Source organism: Acanthaster planci, linkage group LG02 (assembly GCF_054643075.1).
Source record: "Acanthaster planci isolate LZ-2023a linkage group LG02, COTS_SCS, whole genome shotgun sequence".
Lineage (NCBI taxonomy): Eukaryota > Metazoa > Echinodermata > Asteroidea > Valvatida > Acanthasteridae > Acanthaster > Acanthaster planci.
In genome coordinates this window covers 8,109,872-8,133,072 of record NC_141778.1, presented here as the reverse complement: position 1 = coordinate 8,133,072, position 23,201 = coordinate 8,109,872, and the positions used below count along the sequence as shown (strand labels likewise).

Genomic DNA, 23,201 nt, shown 5'->3' with positions numbered 1-23,201 from the left:
AGTAATACTGCAGCGGACCACTTGTACTACACTGAATGCTCTGTAGTGAACGGGAAGAGCCATGAACTATTATACCAAAGCGCTAACTTGCTGCGCAAAGTGAAGCCCATGGGTCGCATCCATGTTTTTGCATGAAGTAATGGAAAATTTGAAATGTGTACAGCTTTTGTACGGCTATTAGTTTGAATAATCATGCGTCTGTATTCCAAATTGGTGCGTCAACAAAGCTGAACCAAAACCCTGATGAACGCACAACCATTGAGTGGTTTAGTTTTGCTCGTTGCAAGCAACGTAAACACGGAGGTGTAAGTTAGCTACTTATTCCTCGCTTGACGTTCGACATACAATGTTGAACAAGTAACTGGTTGATATTCAACGTTAAATAGTAACCGTTTGACATTTGGCGACCGCTTAAGATGCACTTACCTAGAAACTATGGAGTGCAAAATGGACAAAAAACAAACTTGCACCATTAACAAGGACTTGACCACAAAAAAACCCATGCCTCTGCGGGTTGCAAGAAGTCGTCACTGATTTAGAACAATGATCATGTAATCTCCGGGGGGCGAAGGGTTTGGGTATTTTATTTGAGAAAAGTTTGATGTGATGCATTCACTTTCCTACTCTGGTTTGCAAGCGCAGAACTCCACCGACAAGACTTGTCAAAGCTGTTGTCACGGTGGAAAACTGCGTTGCCCTGATTGAAATGGAGGCAGCGGGGTCGCTAAAGTGTACAGAAACACTTCGAAAATGAGTTTAGACCCGAGGCGTGGGCTTGATATATACTATTTCGATTGACTGAAATAGTTTCGATGAAAACAGCAGGTACAATCGACAGGTTTTCCAACAAATAATTGTATTGCTGTAAAAAACACCCATTCCCTACATTTCAGGGCTTGTTTGACCCCGAAAAACCCATGCCCGAGTTGCCCCTGTAGGAGACAGTTATGTGCGTATATACATCATTGTGAAATGACAAGGTACAGGTGAATGGTTGGGCATGGTGGTGCATTTTTTTAGTCCCCCTTTGCGCTCAATCATTTCTAGAGGTGTGCATCCTGAATATCAAACGGTTACTTATTCAACGTTAGAATATCACACGGTTATTTGTTCAACATTGAATGTCGAACGAGGAATGAACCTCACATCAGTCGCAAACGCGTGCGTTTTGCGCATTGAATATCCGCCTCGAGTAGAAGTGCCCCTTCATCGGTTGAAACGATAATGATCCCTGGGGAGTGTCCGTTTTGTTGATCGTGTCGCGGGGAAGCTGACACCTTTTGTGGCAATACCAGTAGACGGGCCTGATTGGAAATGGAATTGGACCTTGCCACATATTTATTAACCTTGCACAAGGATGGGCGGCTACCCAGACGCAAGGGGGATATTATAGTTAACGAACGGTAGACTAAGCCTAGGGGCTGTTGGTTTTGGTGGAAATATACCGCCGATCTGCAATTATGTAATTGATTCGAATGGCAACAGAGTTGTATTAAGTATTATTGATTGCAATTCACCAGGAATCCCAATTATTTTTACAGTGACAGATTTTTCTGAATGATAATTAAATTATTTATTACAGCTTGGAAGCTCGAAGAGGATGAATTATGTACAAAGGATCCTCACTTATAATAATCCTCACGCGTGGTCAACTGTACCACGAACTTACAAAAAGTGATCCTCCGTGGTCAACTAGTACTGTACCACGAACTTACGACAAAAGATCCTCCCGTGGTCGACTGCAAGTAATCCTTAACCAGGCTGACCCTTACAACAACCAAGGAAACCCTTAAACACTTCACGTTACTCTTATACACAGAATAACACGGGGTCTTTACGGGAGTTTCACAATAGCGATTTTGCAACGCGTTGGCCAATCATAATTTTTGAAGTCTGGCAACCTAATGCGCGTTTGGAAAGGGTCGACAGATTTCACGCGTTGTGATCGGCCAACGCGTTGCAAAGTCTTGGAGGCGCACTATTACGAATCACCCGTATCAAGAAGGCAATTATAAAAATCCTCACAAACTACGACCAGTAAACCTCAACAGGGAGAGCAAGCTCACGGACCAGGGCCGCACTCGACCGCAGCTACGCCAACAGGAATGGAACAAACGGCACACAATCCCTTCAAGTCTCACAATCGCTGATTCTCCAAATGACTGGTTCACCCGGTTCCCCGTAACATAATCCAACACTTCTTAAAGAATTTGGACTGTCTCTTAACAATTCCCCCCAAATCTCAAATGAAATCTTACTAAAAAGCGAGGTAATTACTAACCATGAGCGAGCCAGTTTCCATGAAGTTGTGTGCACTTGCAAGCCACGGCCAAGTGATTCAGACGCGGCTTAAGCTGCGGCCGCAAGACAAAAAGTAGATACTAGGTTGCAGCCTTATCCTTACTCCTTACACCAATGTAATGAGTGATTAGAAACGGCGGTATTTGCTTGTATTTTTCAATGAGTCGAAAATAAAACTTAGGTCTTGATTCCGCAACTGACTCCTAACTCCGTAATGTGATGCTGATTAATAAAGTGTATGAATAAACGTACAGTTATTGGCGTAAATAGCCCGAGTTGCTGAAAGCGCCATTAACACAAAACAACAAGAAGCGTGCCAGTTCCTTCGTAGTCAGTCCCATGTGCTGTATTAGTTCCAGCGCCGTCCTGGTCAGTTGAGTTGCCATATGGTTTTCTTTACTGCTCCCACCGGGAAGAACTACCAGGCCCTACCTGTAAGTAAGTGACTTAATACCGGGGGGTATTTAGACTTAATATAAATCATCTGGGGACGAGTTTATACGGGGAACTCCATCCACGGGGCGGTAGTCTTACGAGGGGATTTGGTGGATGTAAAACAAGTTGTGCCCGTAGCTTACACCCGTGTAGGGATCGAGACCTGTGTAGGACCAAGATCTGACTAGGAGATTGCCAGGGCCTGTGGAGGTCGCATCATAAGTAGCGCCTGGAGAGGTGTGAATAATTATTAAACCAGAGTCATCTTAGGCAGACGTGTCCGTTTGTGTCTGTGCTCCCTGTGTCCCACCCTGTCCTCTACCCCAGTGCGCGCCTGTGCTGCTCTCCTGCTGCACCTGGCGGTAGACTGCCCTCAAACGGGCCTGCTCCCTTGGCTGCCTCAGACTAGACCGCTCGCTGACGTCGGCCAAGGACGACCTGGGGGTTGTGTCGGCACGACTGCCACAGTATTAAACTCGGCCAAAAAAGGTGTTATCCCCATGTGCGCCATTCAAGTGTGAACGTTAACACATAGGGGTGCATTCCACCGTATTTCTGCGCGTGAGCTCATTAATATTTTGTGATCCCACGGGATTTTTACAATAAGACAGCAGAAGTATTTCTATATATCCCGAATTTCGGACTGTTAATTTCCAATTCGGGGTATTTCTTTCACAAAAAGCCCCAAATTGCAGGCCTATTTTGGATAGAGGCGGGCGGCTACATTCAGAAGTGAGCGCTTAGTTTTACTGCTATTTGGGGGTATCTTCTTTGAAAGGCAAATTAAAACTAAAGGCAAATTAAAACCCACATGTTGTATACAGAAGTGTGAGAATCTTTTCTGTGATTATAAAATGAGTGAAGCTGTTACTGAACAGCCAAACTAAGGTACTTACTGCTGTTTTTACCATAGACACTTATAAATCAGATTTAAAAAACATTCAGTTTACAACTTGACCAAAGATTAACATTAACAACAACTACTTTCCGAAATGAAAAGGTCAGTGTTAAAATGAGAACGAATAAAATTTTATCATAATTTTGACAAAGTTTCTTTCATTGCGTTGACTTTGAATTTCCTTGTTTGTTGCTTCATTCAACAGAAACATCTGCTCTATGCCTCTCGCTTTGGTTCATATCTGCCCTGAAGAATTCTGTCACTCATGTCGCATTGTCTGTCACATGATTTTGATTTGGCTCGGTGCGTCTGCAGATCTGACAAACACAAATCACGGCTTTCTTGTAGATTTTTCCGGTGAAATCTGGGGAAAATAAAACGCGGAACGTGAAGTGAAGTGGAGTGACCGTGGGCAAACCGGACGTAAGTGCTGAACTACTAGGTAGGAACGATAATCTGGAGACCTGTTGGTTTACTCCACGGGGGAATTTTAGTCTGTGTGCTGGCTGGAGATCCCGGGAGTTCTCGTAGTTTGTGCTGTTGACCAAGAGGTTTGGCTGTGCTTTAAAGTTCTTACCCTCTACGAAGGTGCCCCCTTTGATTATTTGAGTCGATTAAGGAGACCACATCCACATCATGTCATTCACTCCACCTCATTAAACTCTTTTAAAATCTGTCTCCTTAACTTTTTAACTTCTTAGCTGACTCCAATTCTTTTTATGCATTTGTTCTTAGTGTAAGATCGATATGCTTGTAAAGTTTTGGTTATTGTTGTTGCTGGTGGACTGTTTAGTTTCTAATTATATTAGTTAATAATTACTTTTTTACTGAGATTATATTTTAATTTGTAATTTGCCCTTATTGTTTTGTCTTTGTCAATGAATATGGTATATTGTAAATATTGTGCGTATACCTTATGGCATTTCACTTCTTTAACTTCAACTCTTTGTTACCCCTGTGTTTATTGTATCTTTTTATATCAATTGTAATTTATCTATCCGGGAGTGGTTTGAACGGGCTAGTAGCCTTTCCCACTACTTTTGACCTACTGGAGTTTACCTTTTCTAAAAGCACATTGTTGCAGCAGCCATTTTTGTTGTATGATACATATTGGTCACCAATTCATCCAAAATGAACGAGCGATAAACATGTCTTTCCTGTTTGTTTTAAAGGCCTTAATCTCAGAGGAAGCATGGAGTTTTCACGGAGCCTTGCAAGTTAATGTAGTACTCTACTGATCTCTCTGGAGCTGCACGTGTAACCCATACTGCGAAGACTAAGCTTTGTTGGAGATAATCATTTGAACTTGCGTATATCAAATCTCTGTCTCGACCTTTGTTACAATGGTCACTACTAATCTGATAAGTGAAAGATGTACAATACATTATTGAAACTGCAAGCTTCTGTCGAGACCCTTGTTTATTTTTGCGTCCACAACTTGAAATTACACTGCGTCCCTCTAGTGGCGGATATATTAAGGCCACCGAATTCTACGAGACATAAGAGCTGCCGCTATGCTTAGGAATTAGGAAGATGTCAGTAATTCAAACTATGTGAGTGCCATTTGAAACCAATTAATATAGGTGTCAGTGTCTAATACTTCTCCGTCTGTTTATTCAGTCAGTCCCTCAATGTCCGTCCTTTAAGTGGCCGTCGGGAAGAGAGACTGAGCAGCACGTATTGGCGGCGAACGGCACTCCAAACGGACTCATCACGTAGGTTTACCCGGACAGCCGCTCGTCTGGGCTCACCCAAGGGTTAGTAGGGAGGCCGGGGCGACCTTTGGCGAAAGTCGGTCGGCGCCACATTATGTTGTATAAATACGCCCATGAATTCAAAACGTCTACGCGCCCAGGAACTGACGCAAAAAAGACTGATTTTTGTATTGACAAACAGACATCCAAGCTTGTTGTGGCAATGCACCGCGAAGGAAAAATGCTTCGAAAAGTTTTACGTAAATTTAATCCATCCGTATACTTGCTGCATTGCACAAAAAGTTAATCGAGAGTGGAATTATGATCAGTGTCAGTTCATAAAACGAAAATGCACGGAATGCGCACCGGATGTGCCGCGCTGTACTGGATGCCAGTTTAAATTTGTGAAAACGAAAATAACGCAGTTCTCTAAAATGTGCACAAATGATATCATGTCGCGCACCTCTAAGTGTCAGTTCGTGGTGTCGGAGACGATCATTAGGGCAAAACAGTTATTTAAAAACGAAACAGTTATATGGGACGAAACAAGCTTTCAGTCGGTGAATCTTAGTTTTCAACTTTCAAAGTTACCGAAATCGACTGGTGAAATTCATTTTACATGTAATGGCATGGCATTGAAAATTACCGTCATCTCTAACTCCTTTAACTTATTTGGCTATTAGTTGTTACCAAGCGGTTGTTGCACCCCGATTGGATGTTAACAGTTACCATGGGGTGGCCATTATCCTGCAAATCTCGAAACAGATGACACAAAGCATTAGGTGAATAAGATTTCTTAAGTTCTTAAATGAGGTGTTCTCTCACAGTCATTAAGTGTCACAATGGCTGTCCATTTTAAAGAGTTTCCATGAAACTTAAACTCAATACTACACAAAGTCTGAAAAACATATGAAATATACATGTATGTACCGCTTAACTTGCAGAAAGTCATATTACAGGCTGGACTCATCAACAACACAAAAGAAACATGTACCTATATCAAACTCTGAACCAAAATAGCTTCAAACAACGAAAGTAATTTTGTCCGGAGCTGAAAATTGCATAATCTTGGTACCTCAAGGTTATATTGTTGACTGACATCTATATTGTTCTATATATAGGGAAGAAAGGGATTATCAACTCAAAAGGAACATGCAAATAGATGAAAACATCCAGTGAGCGAGAGTTCTTAAGAGCTTTAATGAGGTGTTCTCTCACAGTCATATCAAGGTCGAGTTCGGGCAGCCTGTTCTTGACACGGGTTTCTTGTTCTCGCGCTCGAACGGCGGGAACATGACTCAAGAACACTGTTCTCGGCACAGGATCACACACCACCTCCTCGTCAGGGTTTTACAGGAACACACGGAAAAACTCGTGAGATTTTGATTTTTGAACAGCTGCAAAAAGTAGAGAGATGGCTTCCAAAGCCATAGACCATGTAGACAATGGGAAGTTTTGCAAAATTAACATTAATTATTTTCCGAAACACAGAAATGAATGTTCCTGTTTATATAGAAAAGAATTCAGCCCATCCAAGCCTCAACTATTGAATAACGTACATGGACGCCGCCATGTTGCACGTTGCTTGTGATAAACCGGTTGTTTGTTCCCGGCGTTCGAGCGGCTTACCCACGAACAACAAATCAAGCTGTTCGTGAACATACGGGAACAAGCCGCCCGAACACAGCCCAGGTGTCAGAATGGCTGTGGGTGGACACTGACCCACTCACGCAGCTGTGGGCCTGTGACCAGGCTGTTCCCCGTGTAGGCTGTTGAAAATTAGGGGGGGCGTTCCAGAGGGAGCACAAACATCGTACCTTTATTGGTAACAAGAAACATATATGGCTGCCACACGGTGATTTTTATTTTTTAATAATCACATTTCTGGTTTTACATATATCATCAATCCCTAGTAAAGATGACGTAATTTGTTACAATAAAATCAGCGTGATCTAATTGCCTTATTATTACGTGGTTGTCTCGTTCATTGTTAACTAAACTAACATTTATTGTGCCATGAATCGATTGGTGAAGGTCACGTAATTATCAATGAACATAATCCTAGAGATTGTATTTGTCTCAATGGTTTTTGGATTAGCGATATCTATCATGTTTTTGTCATCAGTTTGGTGATCATTATTGAATAATGCCCCACATCATGTGACTGTTGAATATAACGTGATTATTGCTGCCGCTGCTTTTACTGTTTATCAACATTGCCTTCAAGGGCTCAAGGACAAAAAATAAATCTTTGAATCGGAAATAGTTTAAAAAAGGGCTGGCAATATAAACTACAGTACGTTGAGTGATGCCAAAGTGGGTATTTATGCATAATGTAAACACGTATCTGTGCATTTGTAAACACGTATTGATGTTCAATGTACATACTGTACATACATTGCTTACCATTGAACCTGGTCATAGCTTGAGTAATAAAGACAGAAATGGTATCCAGTTGTTGTGTGGGGTCGTACGATAAGACAAAGTGCAGATTCCAAAGAGAAAGCACAGAAAGCAGCGAATCGAATGGGTGCATAGTGGCCCATAAACTTGTAAAGCATTTTAGTGCACACAAATTCTGATTTGGACCGCGCAAGCCAAGCAGTTTAATTTCGGTCTATTTACTGCATGGCTTGCGACCCTATGGGTGCACCACAGCATATACATTCCCATAGACAGCAGTGACAAATCTCCGTATGCTACTTCACAAATATTTTAAAATACTCATAACTCTCACAGCTGTTCAGGCTGCACAGAAAAAAGATGTTCGACATGTCCTCTTTCACTATCCTTCAATTTTTAGTGAGATGACAGATGAATTTTTGAGAAATGCTCATCCCCCAAAAAGGAAGGAGATTTCTCTGCCCGGAAAAGTAGCCATTTTGAAAATCCATCCCTCTGCAAAACGGCTAAATCTTTTGGACCTGATTGCATCCAAATTGCTTAAAATTGGAAGTTCTGAATCCGGGCCAGAGGTTCAGTGCTATATTTCTTCAATTCCCCAATTCCATGGCTCTGAGACACCTCGTCGTACATATTTCTGGCCTATTTACCACGGTGCACCCCTATGACACTTCTATATCAAAGTGCGCCCTGGGGTTCGCGCACACGCGTTCGTGCGATCGCCATGTTAGTTGCAATCCACACATCGATGAGTCAACATGTCGATTGTGAGTTGAGGTGTGGGTGAAGTTGTGCCTTGCGGAGCCGGGGTGCATTCCTGAGTTCGGTGAGCAAGTGTGCTGGCTGGTCGTGTATATAACCGCTCATGCACATGAGAGAATAATGAATATTCTTGTGGGGATGAAACAACTAAAAACCGCCACGCTAACCTATATTTCGGCCAAACAGTGTTTTGTTCTCTTTATGTGGATAGCTTTCTTTGTATCATTCTTAATCTTATCTCAGTAATGTCTATGGCAGATATTAAAACCTTCATGTAGACTTTTTTCCAATAGCAACAAAAACTGCCTGTATAGCACCTAAACAAGCTTCGAGAGCCCGATATATTCTTGGGCAACGTAAACGTGTTTTGCTCTGACTCCCTTATTTTAATTTTTTCAATACAAAATCGCGTTTCTGGGAATCTCACAAAATATCTATGACTTGTCGGCAGTAGTATAACGCAAAAAAGGATTGATATTAGCTAATGGGCTCGATATTCAGAATATGGTATTGTAGCGTTGGTGTTGGATGACAATTGGGTGCGTTAGCACGGATCCACGGTAGAGTGGTGTGGTGGGACCCTACTGGTAAACCCGAGAGACCCGTTGCCGCGACGCCGGCACAGTAGTGTTTTGGGAAGCACATTGTTTTTGGGTGTGTTATGGAGTTGATGCCTGACAGGAATGACGGTGTGATAATAAACAGGCCAAGAGCCACAAAAACCGAGGGGAAGCCTTCACAGTGTCTTTTGTCGGCCTGAGAAACCCAATGGGGCGGTTAATTGACGTTACAGTATGTGATGTTGTAAAGTTCATTTTTCCAGCATGAGCAAAAGTCCAAGCGCACGCATAAGTACATGTTTGCACATACTCAGTGGAACAGACTGCCACTTGATATAGGGAAATAATCATATATTGACGTTATAGTAGCAAAAAAGGAAACCTGGGCCGTATATATTATTATGCAAATGAAGTTTAGCCAACACACGTGTAGGTTTGTGTATTGCAACAAATAGGCAAACGATATACACGTAGTGGAAGTACCAATGAAGAATTTAGAAAAGTATGTTATTTTCCAAAGGTATAAATAATTTTGAGCACAACTGTAGTTGTTTATGTATTTTGATGCCTTGTTGACTGTAATGAGGATTTTTAATTTATTTTTTTCTTGTTTGCTTTTGTTTTTGTGATACGTTCTGAATATTTAATATCATATATTTATATACTGGGTGTGTAAGCAGAGTGAATAGATAAGCAGCTAATCCCTCCACGGGGTTTCTCTTTATCAGTTGATGTATTTGTGCTCAGGTACATCGAGAATGGCGTATGAACGCGACGGTTATAAATTCACTTGTGCCGCATTTAATGAAAGAATGCTTAGTATTACTTTTAAAATGTCACAGACTCTTTGTTATGTTTATCAGCGAGTACTCTGCAATAAAATTGATCTGAACATCGATCGGCACTTTCATATGCACTTTTTTAATGGTGGGTCGATACATCCTGTGTCAAAGTGAATCATGCAGAGCCTGGCTTGCACATGAGGCCGGCCAGTCCAATCGCGTGTTGAATCGCTCACTGCGTGCTATACTTGGGCTTGAAATCCAGTCGTTTATAGTCAGTCCTCCAGAATAACCGATATGATCCGGCATGCATGCAGCGCAGTGCATCGTTGCCCACGATGCCGTGCTGATTCGGCCCAGATACGATGCTTGGAGGGATAGCCTTATTTGGTTAGTGTCAGTTTCTTTCATACCTTGCATTATCCCTTTTTATACGAAGCTTCAAGACAAAGTATACATACATTTTCAAGAACAAACCTAGATTTCTTGGTAAAAGAACTGGTGTTTTAATGGCATTTCATCTTTTTGAATAATGTGAAAAACCTTTGTCAGTGAACGAGAGTTATTGCTAATTAACGTTTAGCTGTCCTTTTTATACGCCAATCAAAGAGCGCCAATATATAAATATTCATATATACAGATTCTTTGCCAATCAGAGTGCTCCGTCCAAAATGGTTGCAAGCCCCATTATGTTGTGCAAAAAGAGCTTTTCCGGCGGTTGCTGTGAAGCGTATCGCACATGTACATTTCCGAGCTGTACAGGTCATTTAATTTTCCTTTCTTTAATTTCTTCTTTAGGACCTTCTCAGCATGGGTTGTAAGGGGAAAAAGTCTTTTTTCGATGTCGTGAGCCGAAAATAGGGTCGGTCGGAAATGAGACAAGGCCTTAGAATTAAAAGAGGGGCCCTTATATGGGCAATACACGTGTTATTATTTATGGATCCTGAAGTTTTTGAATTTTTAAAATTAAACGACGTGAATTCTTTACGCTGTTGCTAAACTTTAAGTTCTAGAAAAATTGGACCATTTGCATTTTCCCGATCGTACTGTTTTCTTGGCATTCTGCCCAAATGCAAGTTGCAGGCCTGTCTATTTATACGTTGAAATGACAGCAAGTCAAAAAATACATGCTCTAAGAGTATTTTTGTTTTGATTATATTTCTGTTTTTTATCTTTAATGATACCTGACCTAAAATGTTTACATGTATCAAGAAACGTCAGGGAATCTTTGGTCAGGGAACCATCTAGAAAGCTAATGATCTTCAGGAAACATTCAAGCCCCTGAAGGTATAAAAAGTTGACGAAGAAAAGCAATTTTATGTTTTTATCATTACATGTATTTCCTGACCGGAAGTAGTGCCTTTTTATTTTTATATACAGAAATACGCTAGTAGTGGCAAGGGCCTAGATCCGCCATCTTTGTTCTTGACGTTTTTCATCTGCTCCCTAGAAAGCGGGCGGTGAATCAATCCTGTTCGTGAACAGTGTTCGTGAGTTGGTTCTTGTCATTCAAAACTGCGTTATCAAGATTTTACCGCGGTGTGACTGAATTTTCAACACCAGCGTGTACCTATGGGGCATGTGCCATCCCGCTTCTGATTCCTTTGTAAAATATAAAAAGGCCGTTGCTCTTGTTACGAAAGTTAAAACTGATTACTGTCAGCTCTGTTGCATCCAGTCAACCAGTCTGTAACAAGTAAACTCGGACTTTTAATTCCATTAAAAAATCCTCCGTTGGTTGACTCTTCCAAAAATAGAAGAAAACACATATACATAGAAAGCAAACATTATTTGATTAAGAAAAAGAAGAAAATAAAGGAATGGGAGAAAAATAAGCAGAATTGGGGTACATGCCTAATTGAACTAGGGACCCAGTGGCATTCGACCCAGTTCATGGGATGACATCTCATTGAACTTGTCTCGAAGTATACCTATCCACCTGTCCTATCAAAGAGTTGTTTTTTTTGTGCATAAACTTGCTATCAATGTTCTATCAATACAGCCAGGAAAATGATACTCCGTAACAAACTCAAATAACTTTTATAATGGGGAAAGCCTTTACAATTCGTGGTGACTGTATCTTATTATTGACTGTTCCTATGAGACATGTTGTGGCGTTACATTTTTTTACATCAACAGCTCCCCCTCCCTCAATATTTATTGGTCTCGCTCTTCTTTTCTTGACCGCATTCTTATATCTGGTATACTGTTCATGTAGATGAGTGTTTAGCGATCCAGGTAAATGTACAAACCACAGAGGGTCTGCCCCAGGTACTTATTCCCTGTATTTACAAAGACACACTTGCAAAATTAGGCCCCCTGCCTGACCAGAGACGGAGGAGGGGGGTCAAACGCAACAGTGGAGGCTTTTGCCACTGTGAATACAAATCTTTATACAAAGGCCTATCATAATGTACTTTGAAACAAGTTGCATGTTTTTCGCAAACCGAAGGATGCTCGTATAAGACGTGTATACTGAGTTTTCAATATATACGTGTCCTAAATGGGCCTAGTATGAATTTGCTCGTTATCCAGCACCCTCAACTGAATCGGGGGCTCGGTGAAAGCAAATGATATGAACAATATAAAAAAAAATCTCAGAAAATCCCACAAAAAATTTCAAATAGTCAAATTTATAAATTCTAGTTGAAAAATTATTTGGGGGCATTTCAGAGAGTTCATTTTGCACTTCCATAAAAAAATATGAAAATCAGCCAAACTAAAATTTCGTCGAAACTTTGAAGTTGGTATATGAAAGTATTTGGAATTTGGTTAAATCTTACCTTTTATGAGGTTAGGGGTAAAATACTGGTCCACACACAAACGGTGGGAAGCGAAAATTCGAAGTGCCCAACGGGGTCCGTGCGCCACTTTCAGGTTCGCAATCTTCAAGTGTAATGTGAAGCAGCGTGCGAATAAGTGTCGTCATTAAACTAAAACTTTCTGAAATCTTCGAAATTGCCAATTTTCGCAAGCCGGATTAGTGTCCCTTGGTGGGCCATGCAGCAATTCTTTTTTTAACAGTTACCAAATGATCAGAGGTAATAAACAACATGGATGACACAACCGTAAAAGACAAAAGTGAACAGACTCACCACATGATTTGTAAGGTGTGAATGATGCTTATATAGTCTCGCTGGACTGGTTTCCTTCATTTCCAACACGTGAGAAGAGCTAATATGTAAACAGCAACCAACGAAAACATGACTGCCTTGTTCCCCGAGCTAACGTGGCTGGCCTCGGCGGCCTAGGGCGGCGTCCTGCGTCAGGGCTGCGCTGAGGTGCGGCGCAGCGACGGTTTAGTGATTAGTTACATTCTTGAAATGTTGCCGTTTTAGCCACCCAGAGTATAAGCCTCAGGGATATTTTCAAATCAACGTGTGAGCCAAGGCTTCTATTCCGAAAATTACGGTACATATATATTAAAAATATATTTTCATTAAAAACTAACCAACAAGCGGAACTCAGAAGCGACCGAGGGGGTTCGAACACCCCCAGCCTACGGGCTTTGCACGGCGACCAAGCGTCAATAAAAATTCGTGGTGAAACAACCATTATTTATTTTCTCATGGGATTATGGATGTTGGCCTAGGCCTTTACCAAGTTGTAGTTCCCCGCTGGTTTTTGATCTTGTCAGTAGGGTGGAGTCAGTCTGGCACACTTTGGCCTTTTCTAAAGAAATAGATAAAGGCAACATGAATATGCATAAGCATAATAATTATGATAACATTGATATGAATAGGAATAAAACACAGGCTGACCTTTTGTAAGGGATGAATAGGAATAACATAGGGTCCAAACCTAGTGTGACCTTGTGTATGGTAAGAAATAAATAAGAGGGAATGGGTAATACTCCTGGCACAAGCTGTCCTTTTGTGTGGATGTATCGTTGAAAATTACGGTTGGCGCACTGGTAGACCCTTTGTATGGTTGGAACGAGGAAAGGTAAATGGTAAACATTCTGGCACAGGTTGAAATAACTTAGGAATAACATAGGGTCCAAACCTTGTGTGACCTTGTGTATGGTAAGAAATAAATAAGAATGAGGAATGGGTAAAACTCCTGGCACACATTATGGATGAAGAGAAACAGGGTAAGAAATTTTGGTACAGGTGAACCTTTCCTATAAAAATGCACAACATGATGAAAAATAATGATTAAAATACAGGACGAGTGATGTTACACGAAGTCATGGAAACATACTGACGAGGCACTCCGGAAGGGACCGTCGATCTGAGATAATCCATATGCAATGGACTGTTCTTGGCGCCAGGTAATGGGTTATTATCTTTTGGAAAAAGGGCTGTATACACGGCGCTGTGTGGTGGCTAGTGTGTACTTTGGAGTGAGCGCTGGTCTGACAATGGAGGACGGACACAGAAGGAGTTACAAATCTGGCACATCAAAGTGCTCGACGATCATCGCCGCCCGGCTGGTCAGACGAACAATAGGAAACATTCCAAAAATGCCTGATTAATGCCTGTAGCTTAGCCAGACAGGTGAGGCCAGTAATATTGTAACAATATTTGTGGTGTTTTTTTGAAATTAACTACAACCTATTGCAGTGACCAGGAAACAGAAAAAGAAAATAGCTAACATTGTCGTTTGGAATATTTTTTTAAGGATTTTGCTGCCCTTTTCCATTATCCATGCATATGTTTGTAATTTTATTTTGTCACTCCAAAACATCAGTTTTCAAAGTTCACAAAAAAATAAAATGCGCTGTTTCATCACGGGGAATGATCATGAGATCTCATAAAATACCTTTTTGTGTAAATTCCTTAATAAAACTGATTCAAATAAAACTCAAAATCTTACAAACAGCTTGACTATTCATTCCCAAGAGAAGTCCAGAAGAAAGCGTTTGATAAGGGCAACAAGTGCACATGAACACTTCGGGTACACAGCCCGATAAAAGCAACGGGGCCAGCACTAAATTTGATGTTGTTGTCAGATCCTATCAAGTACCAACGATGGCATGACTATTCAACTTCTTATACTGCAGTACACAACGTTTTAGGGATACAGATTACCAACGCATGCCAGATGTTATAGCCCGGACAGTTTAAACTCCTTCTGTGTCCTTCCTCCATGCTTGGACACTAAACAAACGAGAGGGCAGGCACGTGCTAACCGTGTTGCGCTCGGCTTACTGTGGTTACGGAGATCTGATTGATACAGGAAGAAGACCCAGCTGGCCCTATCTGAATTGCTTAATCCTTTGAACTGGTTTGCCATTTACCTGGTTTGATCTTCATTCATGCCTTTGTTTGTCGTACTTGCACAATTTTTCATCCCACATCTCCCTATTTGTTTTTCTGAACTATCTTCATCCGAGGTTTCGTCATTTACCTCAACAGGTTCCAAATCATCGTTAACTTCTGCCATGTCTGATTCCTCTTCAGCGTGGATATTTTCCATGTACCTCTCTAGATTAGACTTCTGTCCAAAGCATTTGTCACACTGGTGACAAGCATAGGGCTTGACAGCATAAATAACATTTATGGCGATCCTTGGAAGGATGATCTAAATATGCCAAGAAATAAATGTAATCGTTCAATATATAATGAGTAATATAATAACATATTTCGACATGTATATGTATTTCACTGCTCGTGATTCACTTTTTCATTGTTCATTGCCTCTTTTCCCATTCTTCATTAGCTCTTTTCATTGTTCATTCTTTACTCTTTTTGTTGCTCATTTTGCTCATTGCTCAAATGAGATTTATAAAAACGAAACATTAGTCCAACTTACTCAATCAGATCATCATTTTTTGCAATTTATTTGGCCACATAGGTATAAGAGCTGCAGCTCAGCAATCTCGCTTCCATTCTTTAAAAGGAGCGCAATCACATGGAGTTTGACTGTAAATGAACAATGAAAAGAGCAAAATGAGCAACGAAAATAGCAAAACGAGCAGTGAAAAAAGCAAAATGAGCAGTGAAAAGAGCAAAATGAGCAATGAAAAGAGCAAAATGAACAGTGAAAAGAGCAAAATGAGCAGTAAAAAGAGCAAAATGAGCAGTAAAAAGAGCAAAACGAGCAATAAAAAGGGGAAAATGAGCAATGAAAAGAGCAAAATGAGCAACAAAAAAAGCAAATGAAGAATGGGAAAAGAGCCATTGAACAATTAAAAGAAATTAGTACATGTAGTATCTCTGATATAAAATTTAACAAACGTCTTGTATTAATTCTTAAAATTAGTCAGATATGAAAAAAATAAAAACATGACTTAAGCCAGTACGTAAAAGTCTACTGACTTTGTTTTGTGTTGTGACTGACCAGTATGACTATCGAGTAATAATTCTCGGGTCGGATACCGGCCGGGAACGTCTGCACATTATTATATAGCACGAGGGTAAAGTTACCTCTTCGGCTTTAGATCTAACCACTCTAGCGACATGGCCCTCATTGAGTTTGTCGACAAGATTACGAATGCCCCCAGCATTAAACTATGTGTCATTGGTGTTTTCATTGATCTTTCTAAAGCTTTTGACAATCTCAATCATGCTATTCTTCTTTCCAAACTCTATCACTAATGGCATCAGAGGTAGTCCACTTCAGTCGTTTACTGATTATCTTTCTAACAGGTACTCAATTACTTCCATTATGAATTGTGATTCTAATCGTTTGAACATCCAGCATGGAGTTCCCCGAGGATCTATCCTGGGGCCCCTTCTTTTCTTGCTTTACATCAATGATCTTCACAACTCATCATCTCTTCTCTTTCACTCCAGCCCCGACATTGCTTCTTTGGTAGACACTCTCAACTCTGAGCTCCGTGTGGTTTCTTCACGTTTTAAAGCCAACAAACTTTCTGTAAACCACAGTAAAACTAGTTTCATTTTCTTCACCAAGTTGTCACATTCTCAGAATATCCACTTGCCTCCTCTTGTTATTGACAGTACCTTTATCAATATGATCTATTCTACCAAATTCTTGGGTGTTATTATCGATCAAAAGCTCTGTTGGACAGAACATATCTCTTCCATAAACAAACTTGTCTCTTGTCACACCGGTATCTTATCCAATTTTTACGTTTCTTTCCGAGTACCTCTTTGGCATTGTTTTTGTACAATTCACTTATTCTTCCGTATTCAAATTATTGCAACATCGTTTGGGCATGCACAGCGAAAAACAAATTGAACGCTTTGTGTATCACTCAAAAAAAGGCGATTCATACTTGCACCTTGTCTCACTCTTGGGCCCACACTGCACCCCTTTTTGCATGTCTAGGCACCCTCACTGTTACCGACATCAACAACTTACACACTGGTATCTTCATGTTCAAGTACATCAATAATCTTTTCCCTAGTACGTTTTCTTCTTACTTTACATCGGTTAATGAAATCCACGGTAACTCTACTAGATCCCATAACAATAAGTTTATTCCTTTCACTCGCACCGTCCACTCAATGAACACTTTTCGTTTTTTTCGATACCCGTTTGTGGAATGCCATTCCCGATGACATCAGGACAAAGTTGTCTGTGGGCCACTTTAAGACCTATTACAAAAGAGCCCTCTTCTCCCATTATGTGACATAGCTTTAATCAAAGGCTTCTTCTGTACTTACGGTTAATATCTCCTTTTATTTTATTATCTTTTAGTCGTCATCAAATATTACGATTTTGTACAGATAACTTTTTGCCGTCAGCTATTGTCATGTCTTTTATGTTTTGCCGAAAGTTTCGTCCGAAAGATTATGCGTAAATTACCTGGCGCCACATACAGTCCACTGTACAAGTGATTATCCCCATTACCCTGCGCAACATGCAGTCCATTGTTTAGGGATTATCTCAGATCAACGCTCACTTCTGGAGTGCCTTGTCATTACTTTTCCATGACTTCGCTTAATATGACTCATGCTCTATTTCAATCATCATATTTCATCATGTTGTGCAATTTTTTCATAGGAAACCGGACCCGTTCCAAACATTTTTAGGCCCTATTTCTATCCATCCAATACAAATTCATATCACTATTATCATAGTTACTATGCTTACGCATATTTGTGTGACCTTTTCCTCTTTCTTTAGAAAAGGTCAAAGTGTGCCAAAGTGGTCCCTTCCACTACTCTTGTCTGCTTTTCATTTTTCTACAAAAATTCGCGGGTAAATAGTACCTTAAACGAACTTACTTGCAGTTTAGATTGGGAAATTTCTGCTGAATTGTAAAATACGATTCCCTCAATGAATGCGAAAGTCGAGGGCTTGTATTGCACTCTGATGGTTTGCGGCAAATACACTATTTTTGCGCTACTACGTATCCGTTTCGAGCGAAAACAAGAGAGGGCGTGTTTTTAAATGAAATTTACAGTCATTTAGAACGAACTCACGGCTGCGTTTGACGGAGCACTTTGAGTACGCACAACGAATTTATTCTGGACCGTATGGTCTTACGCGTACACGCCGAACGCGTGTAAGAATCCAGTCGGAGAACTTTGTTCCACTTTGTCTTTCTTTCGCCAGTGAGGGTGCACCTCAACTCAGGGCGAATAGAATGCGTTCCTAGTTTAAAATACGTAAGTGAGCCTGTATAGTTCCCATGCGTGCAGCCATTAGAAATACGAAATAAATGTTTTAACTTTTCGGGGGTGAGGGCTGCTTTTTTAATTATATATTTTAATTGGGTGATTTATATCATCAGAGGTCGAACTCTGATAGCTGTTGCATACAAACACTTCTGTTTTTCAGGGGCGACATGTATTCTTTTGGTCAAAGCTTTTCGAAATCTATAATGCATCTGTGGATGAGAAAATGGGTCTTTTTCATTTTGTGTAGCCTCAATGTGGGTGTGTGCTAACTAATATACTGCCAACATAACACCGGGCGACTGCACACTGTTTACCACAAAATTCCAAACCTATTTCAAACTCTCTCACAACCATAACCCAGTAGGGCCAAAAATGAAAGCTATTGTACTGTTCGAAAGTTCTGTTGTGCAAACTGTGTACGGCACCCAGAGCAACCTGGGATAGTTCATTTAACTAGTAGGTGTTGAGGCGCCGATTTCTTTAGGAAGACTCCACCTTCAAAAGTGGGGGTTCGAGGACTAAAGCTAGTCGATACACGTCTTTGGTCTAGTTGACAATTACACTTGTGCTCAAATCTAAATCAAGAAACGACTGACATGGGCCAAATATGACTAAAGCAAGTTTTGGATGACATACCCATATTTCCAAAAGCGTACATGAACTTTTCATAATAATTATTTCGTGTGTCCACGTGTATGTAGTTAAACGGTCATTAATATTTGTTATGTGAATGTTTATGAAGCAGTGCTTTATCCTTACGGATAATGCAAAATTGCAAAATTTCTTGAAACTTTTACGTCTTTGCCGTAAATCACAAGAATAGTCTTGTGTCTTAGAAAACAGCGTCAAATCATGACGGCAAACCTTACTTTAAAAATTCCTAGAATGGTTTGGCATAAAAAGAAAATGCAGCGGTGGGAAAGGTAACGGGATTTCTGTTCCATCTTTGGCCACTTAAGGTTAAAGTTTTGAGGAATGGATCCTTTTATTCCAGATGTTTATCTTAGACCTGAGGCAATTGTTTTCGAAGGAATTTGTAGGCAGGTATCGATTGGATAACACCTGCTGGTAATAAGACCAGTGCAGGCGCAAGCCTGGAGAAGAGGGCTCGAGCAGAAAAATTACCCCAACGTATAAAAGTGGCTACAAAATCAAAGAAACTGAAAGACCAACGCCCCCGTGCACGGCTAGTGCACTTAAGCAAAAAGAATTTAAGGAGTGTAAACGGTATGCTTGCACATGGCTCTCAGATCATTTTGCCTCATTGTTGCGAGCTTTTATAAAAAATGCAATTGAACAGTAAATTTTTGCTTTCAAACAGGAGCAGGATTCTAAAGCTACATTGTCTTGAATCGTCTAACGGTCTACGTGACAATTAACAGAAAAGAGATTGATGCTACGTGTTTGCATGTGACAAGCACTGACTGAATGAAACTGGCTATACGTAGCACTTGTTTGTTCAACAGCATGGACATGCAGACGATGGGTGTTCTCCGCAAAGGCTTTGCCAGCCGGAAGCTGTACTCGTTAATTGTAGTTGTGGTTGTTGCTTTTTACCTTCTTGTGTGGCATAACGGAGGTTGGATAGTGAAAAGAACAAGGTTAGCCCAGTCAGTTACAGATGGTACTGACGGACTTGATTTTACCGTATGCAGTCCAGCATTGGACAGTATTAGTCCAACCAGCAGAAGGGACGAGGCTGACCTCCAGATGAAACTCCACCAGTGCGCCCGCTACATCAGCAAGCTTCTTACGGAAAGCGAGGAGATTAGGAGTGCCGTACAAGAAGTTGACTCATTCTCTAAATTGCAGCCCTGGATCCAAGGAAATAACTGCCAAAACGAAGCGAGGCAAGAGTTCGAAAATGGTACCCATGGTGGCCATCCTACCAACGAATGTCGGCTGAGCAACTGTTTTGATTACTCGCGATGTCCTTTAAATTCAGACTTTTCGGCATACCTTTATCAAGGTCGTGGAGAGTTGCCAAATGGTATTGAAAAGGTCATGACAATCAATCCGTACCATACTTCCGATCAAAATACTGCCTGCGTATTTTTAGTTCTGGTCGAAGGATCCAGTGGAAACGGATTGAGCCCTACAAAATCTGTAGGGGCGAGTTTCTCAAAGCTGCCATCTTGGAAAGGGACAGGACAAAATCACGTCCTCTTAAACTTAGCAAGGAACGTGTCTTCCCACAATGTTCTCCAAACTGTCAGCAGTAGCCATGCAATCGTTGCCCAGTCCAATTTTCGAGCGTCACAGTTTCGGCCGGGCTTTGATATTGTCACCCCGATGCTTCTGGGGACAGATGCCACATTTGACTGGCATGGAACACCTCGGCTGACACCAGCCAAGAGAAAATACCTACTGTCATTCCAGGGTGTTCAGTTACCACACAGGATTTCTCCTTCTGTAGACAGCATCCATAATGCTATCCAGAGTTTGAAGACAGTGTACAGAAATCAAGTTTATATTGATCTCAGTTGCCCACAAATCCTTGCTGACCGTGACTTTGTGTATCCTTCGGAATGGTGGATGTGTGACAATAATGAGAAGAGAGCTGAAATTCTGAGACAGTCAACGTTTGCGTTGATTATAGCCCCCGCTGACAGGATCTTGTCCTCGACAATGCTGCAGGCGAGACTACACGAAGCCTTGAGGCAAAATGCTGTGCCCGTCGTCTTAGGGGAACAGGTTCGACTCCCGTTTGCCGACTTCATCGCATGGGAGAAGGCAGTGATAATCTTGCCCAAGGCTCGAGCGAAGGAAATGATCCATTATCTCTCGTCTATCCACGAGAGCGACATACTGGCCTTGCGCCGCCAGGGGTGGTTCCTATGGACGACGTACCTGAGCTCCACGGAAGCAGTCATGAACGGTATCCTTGCGACACTCCGCACCAGATTGTCGCTTCCTCCAAGACCTATACCGGCAACGCCAAGCCAAGGTTTAACTCGAATAGATGTTGGGCCAACCCAGAAACGCTCTTCATCATCTACAAAATACCTACGGAACTCTTCGTACCTGAGCTGGGCGCGGGAGCCTTCCTGGAACTCATTCCCTGGGCCTTACCACCTTTATCCCAGCACGCCCATAGAACCTGTTCTTCCTTCCGATGTCTACTTCGAGAAGTCAGGGCAAACCTTTGAGCCAATCAGTAAAGGAACCAGGAAAACCGGGGAGGTGTTTCGAAAGTCGCTTGGGGGCAATTCGCCGATTGAGCAGTTCACCGTCATCATTATGACTTACGACAGAGAACCTCAGCTGATCACACTCCTTGGGCGCCTTCAAGGGCTGCCCTACATGAACAAGGTAGAATAGGTCTACAGAGTTGTCCATAAACAATATCCGTGTAGTATAATATTTATTAGACTATCTACCGATAGAGATGTTTCTATGTTCCCTGGAATCAAAATGTAAATTTTGAAGGATACTTAAACCCTGGATTTTCCTCTTTAATTTTTCACCAACATCCTTCCTTGACTGTTGCTGCAGGTTTTGATAGTGTGGAATCATCCAAAGCCGCCGTCTTTATATGCGAAGTGGCCGAAACAACGGGTACCTATGCAGGTATAGTAGCCCGTGGAGTTTTGTGAAGGCTGACTCGGACACACTCATATGTGAATGTCAATTAGTTTTTATTACACCCCCCTCCTTTTAAGGTGACGTGTTTCAAAAAAATATCTTGATTGTTCCACATGTTAGAAGCATAGAGTCTGAAAATGTATCTCCATTCCTTGAACAAGTTTATGGTCTGGCCATAGAGCTTCTGAAAAATACAGAAATTAGGCGCAAAGGTTAACCAGACCAGATTCTGGTATGCCCTTGAGCCTTAGCAAAAATCAACAAAAGACCATCATGCATGGATTGTGGTCTTTATTCACTGAGGAAGATATGTTGTAGTTAATCAGTATAAGCCTTACGTGGTATTCCTTACACAGATTATCCTACAGGCGAAGAATAGCATGAACAATCGGTTTCTTCCGTTTGACGAGATCGAAACTGACGCCATTCTTTGCCTAGACGACGATATCCACAGGCTGACGCATAATGAGATCCATTTAGCTTTCAGGTGTGTGTTGTTCATGTTGATGGGGGCACCTACTTGAAAATCAGCTAATGATAGACCAATCAATTGAGCCCCGCCCCGTTGTTTTCCTGACCAATCACAGCCATGATTTGTGTCCAATTATGTGTGCACAAAAGTCCAAAATGCGTGTACGCATGTATTTTAGATGGGCGCAGCTGATACCTGTATTGTGATACTGGAGAAGAACAAGTGTTAATGTACTTAGTGGGCGGGGCTTACTGGATCGTTCCATTGCAGATTTTCCCATGCAGCCACTTTTACAAACGTATTAAAATGGGTTTTCTTCTTTTTAAGAGTATGGCGCGAGAACCGGGACCAGATTGTGGGTTTTCCCGGCCGTAACCACGCAATGGATGTGAACAACAAGAACTTCAGATATGACGCAGAAAAGTCGTGTGAGGTGTCAATGGTGCTTACCGGAGCAGCCTTTTTGCACAAGGTTAGTTAGTCTTGATCGAAGTCGTCCGTTAGAGTGCACAAAATTTAATTTCAAGCTTGGATATATAAATTGTAAAAATGCATGGCTAAATGGGCAGTACATGTATTTGGTTTGTTTCCTTCTACAGTACTACAGCTATGTTTACTCTTACGTAATGCCACAAGCCATCAGAGACCATGTAGACAAAATCATGAATTGTGAAGACATCGCTATGAATTTCATGGTTTCCTTTGTGTCAAGAAAAGCTCCCATTAAGGTGAGTGCACAATTATCAAAGTCGTCAGCGGGGAATCACTTTAT

The 23,201-nt window shown here is 41.3% G+C and overlaps 1 protein-coding gene across 2 annotated transcripts in view; it reads left to right on the top strand.

Moving 5' to 3' along the window:
- Window positions 1–9,691: 9,691 nt before the first annotated feature.
- LOC110979510 (exostosin-like 3) overlaps window positions 9,692–23,201 on the top strand; it is a 29,187-nt gene continuing 15,677 nt past the window's right edge. Inside the window, exons 1-6 of one of the 2 annotated variants that reach the window (XM_022235354.2) lie at window positions 9,692–10,225; window positions 19,694–21,684; window positions 21,868–21,942; window positions 22,314–22,444; window positions 22,757–22,901; window positions 23,029–23,157. In XM_022235354.2, the coding sequence (XP_022091046.2) occupies window positions 19,801–21,684; window positions 21,868–21,942; window positions 22,314–22,444; window positions 22,757–22,901; window positions 23,029–23,157 (2,364 nt within the window). In that variant the 5' untranslated portion in view covers window positions 9,692–10,225; window positions 19,694–19,800. Of the gene's footprint in view, window positions 10,226–11,134; window positions 11,326–19,693; window positions 21,685–21,867; window positions 21,943–22,313; window positions 22,445–22,756; window positions 22,902–23,028; window positions 23,158–23,201 lie in introns of those variants that run through there. The other variant, XM_087133549.1, reaches the window with a different exon arrangement.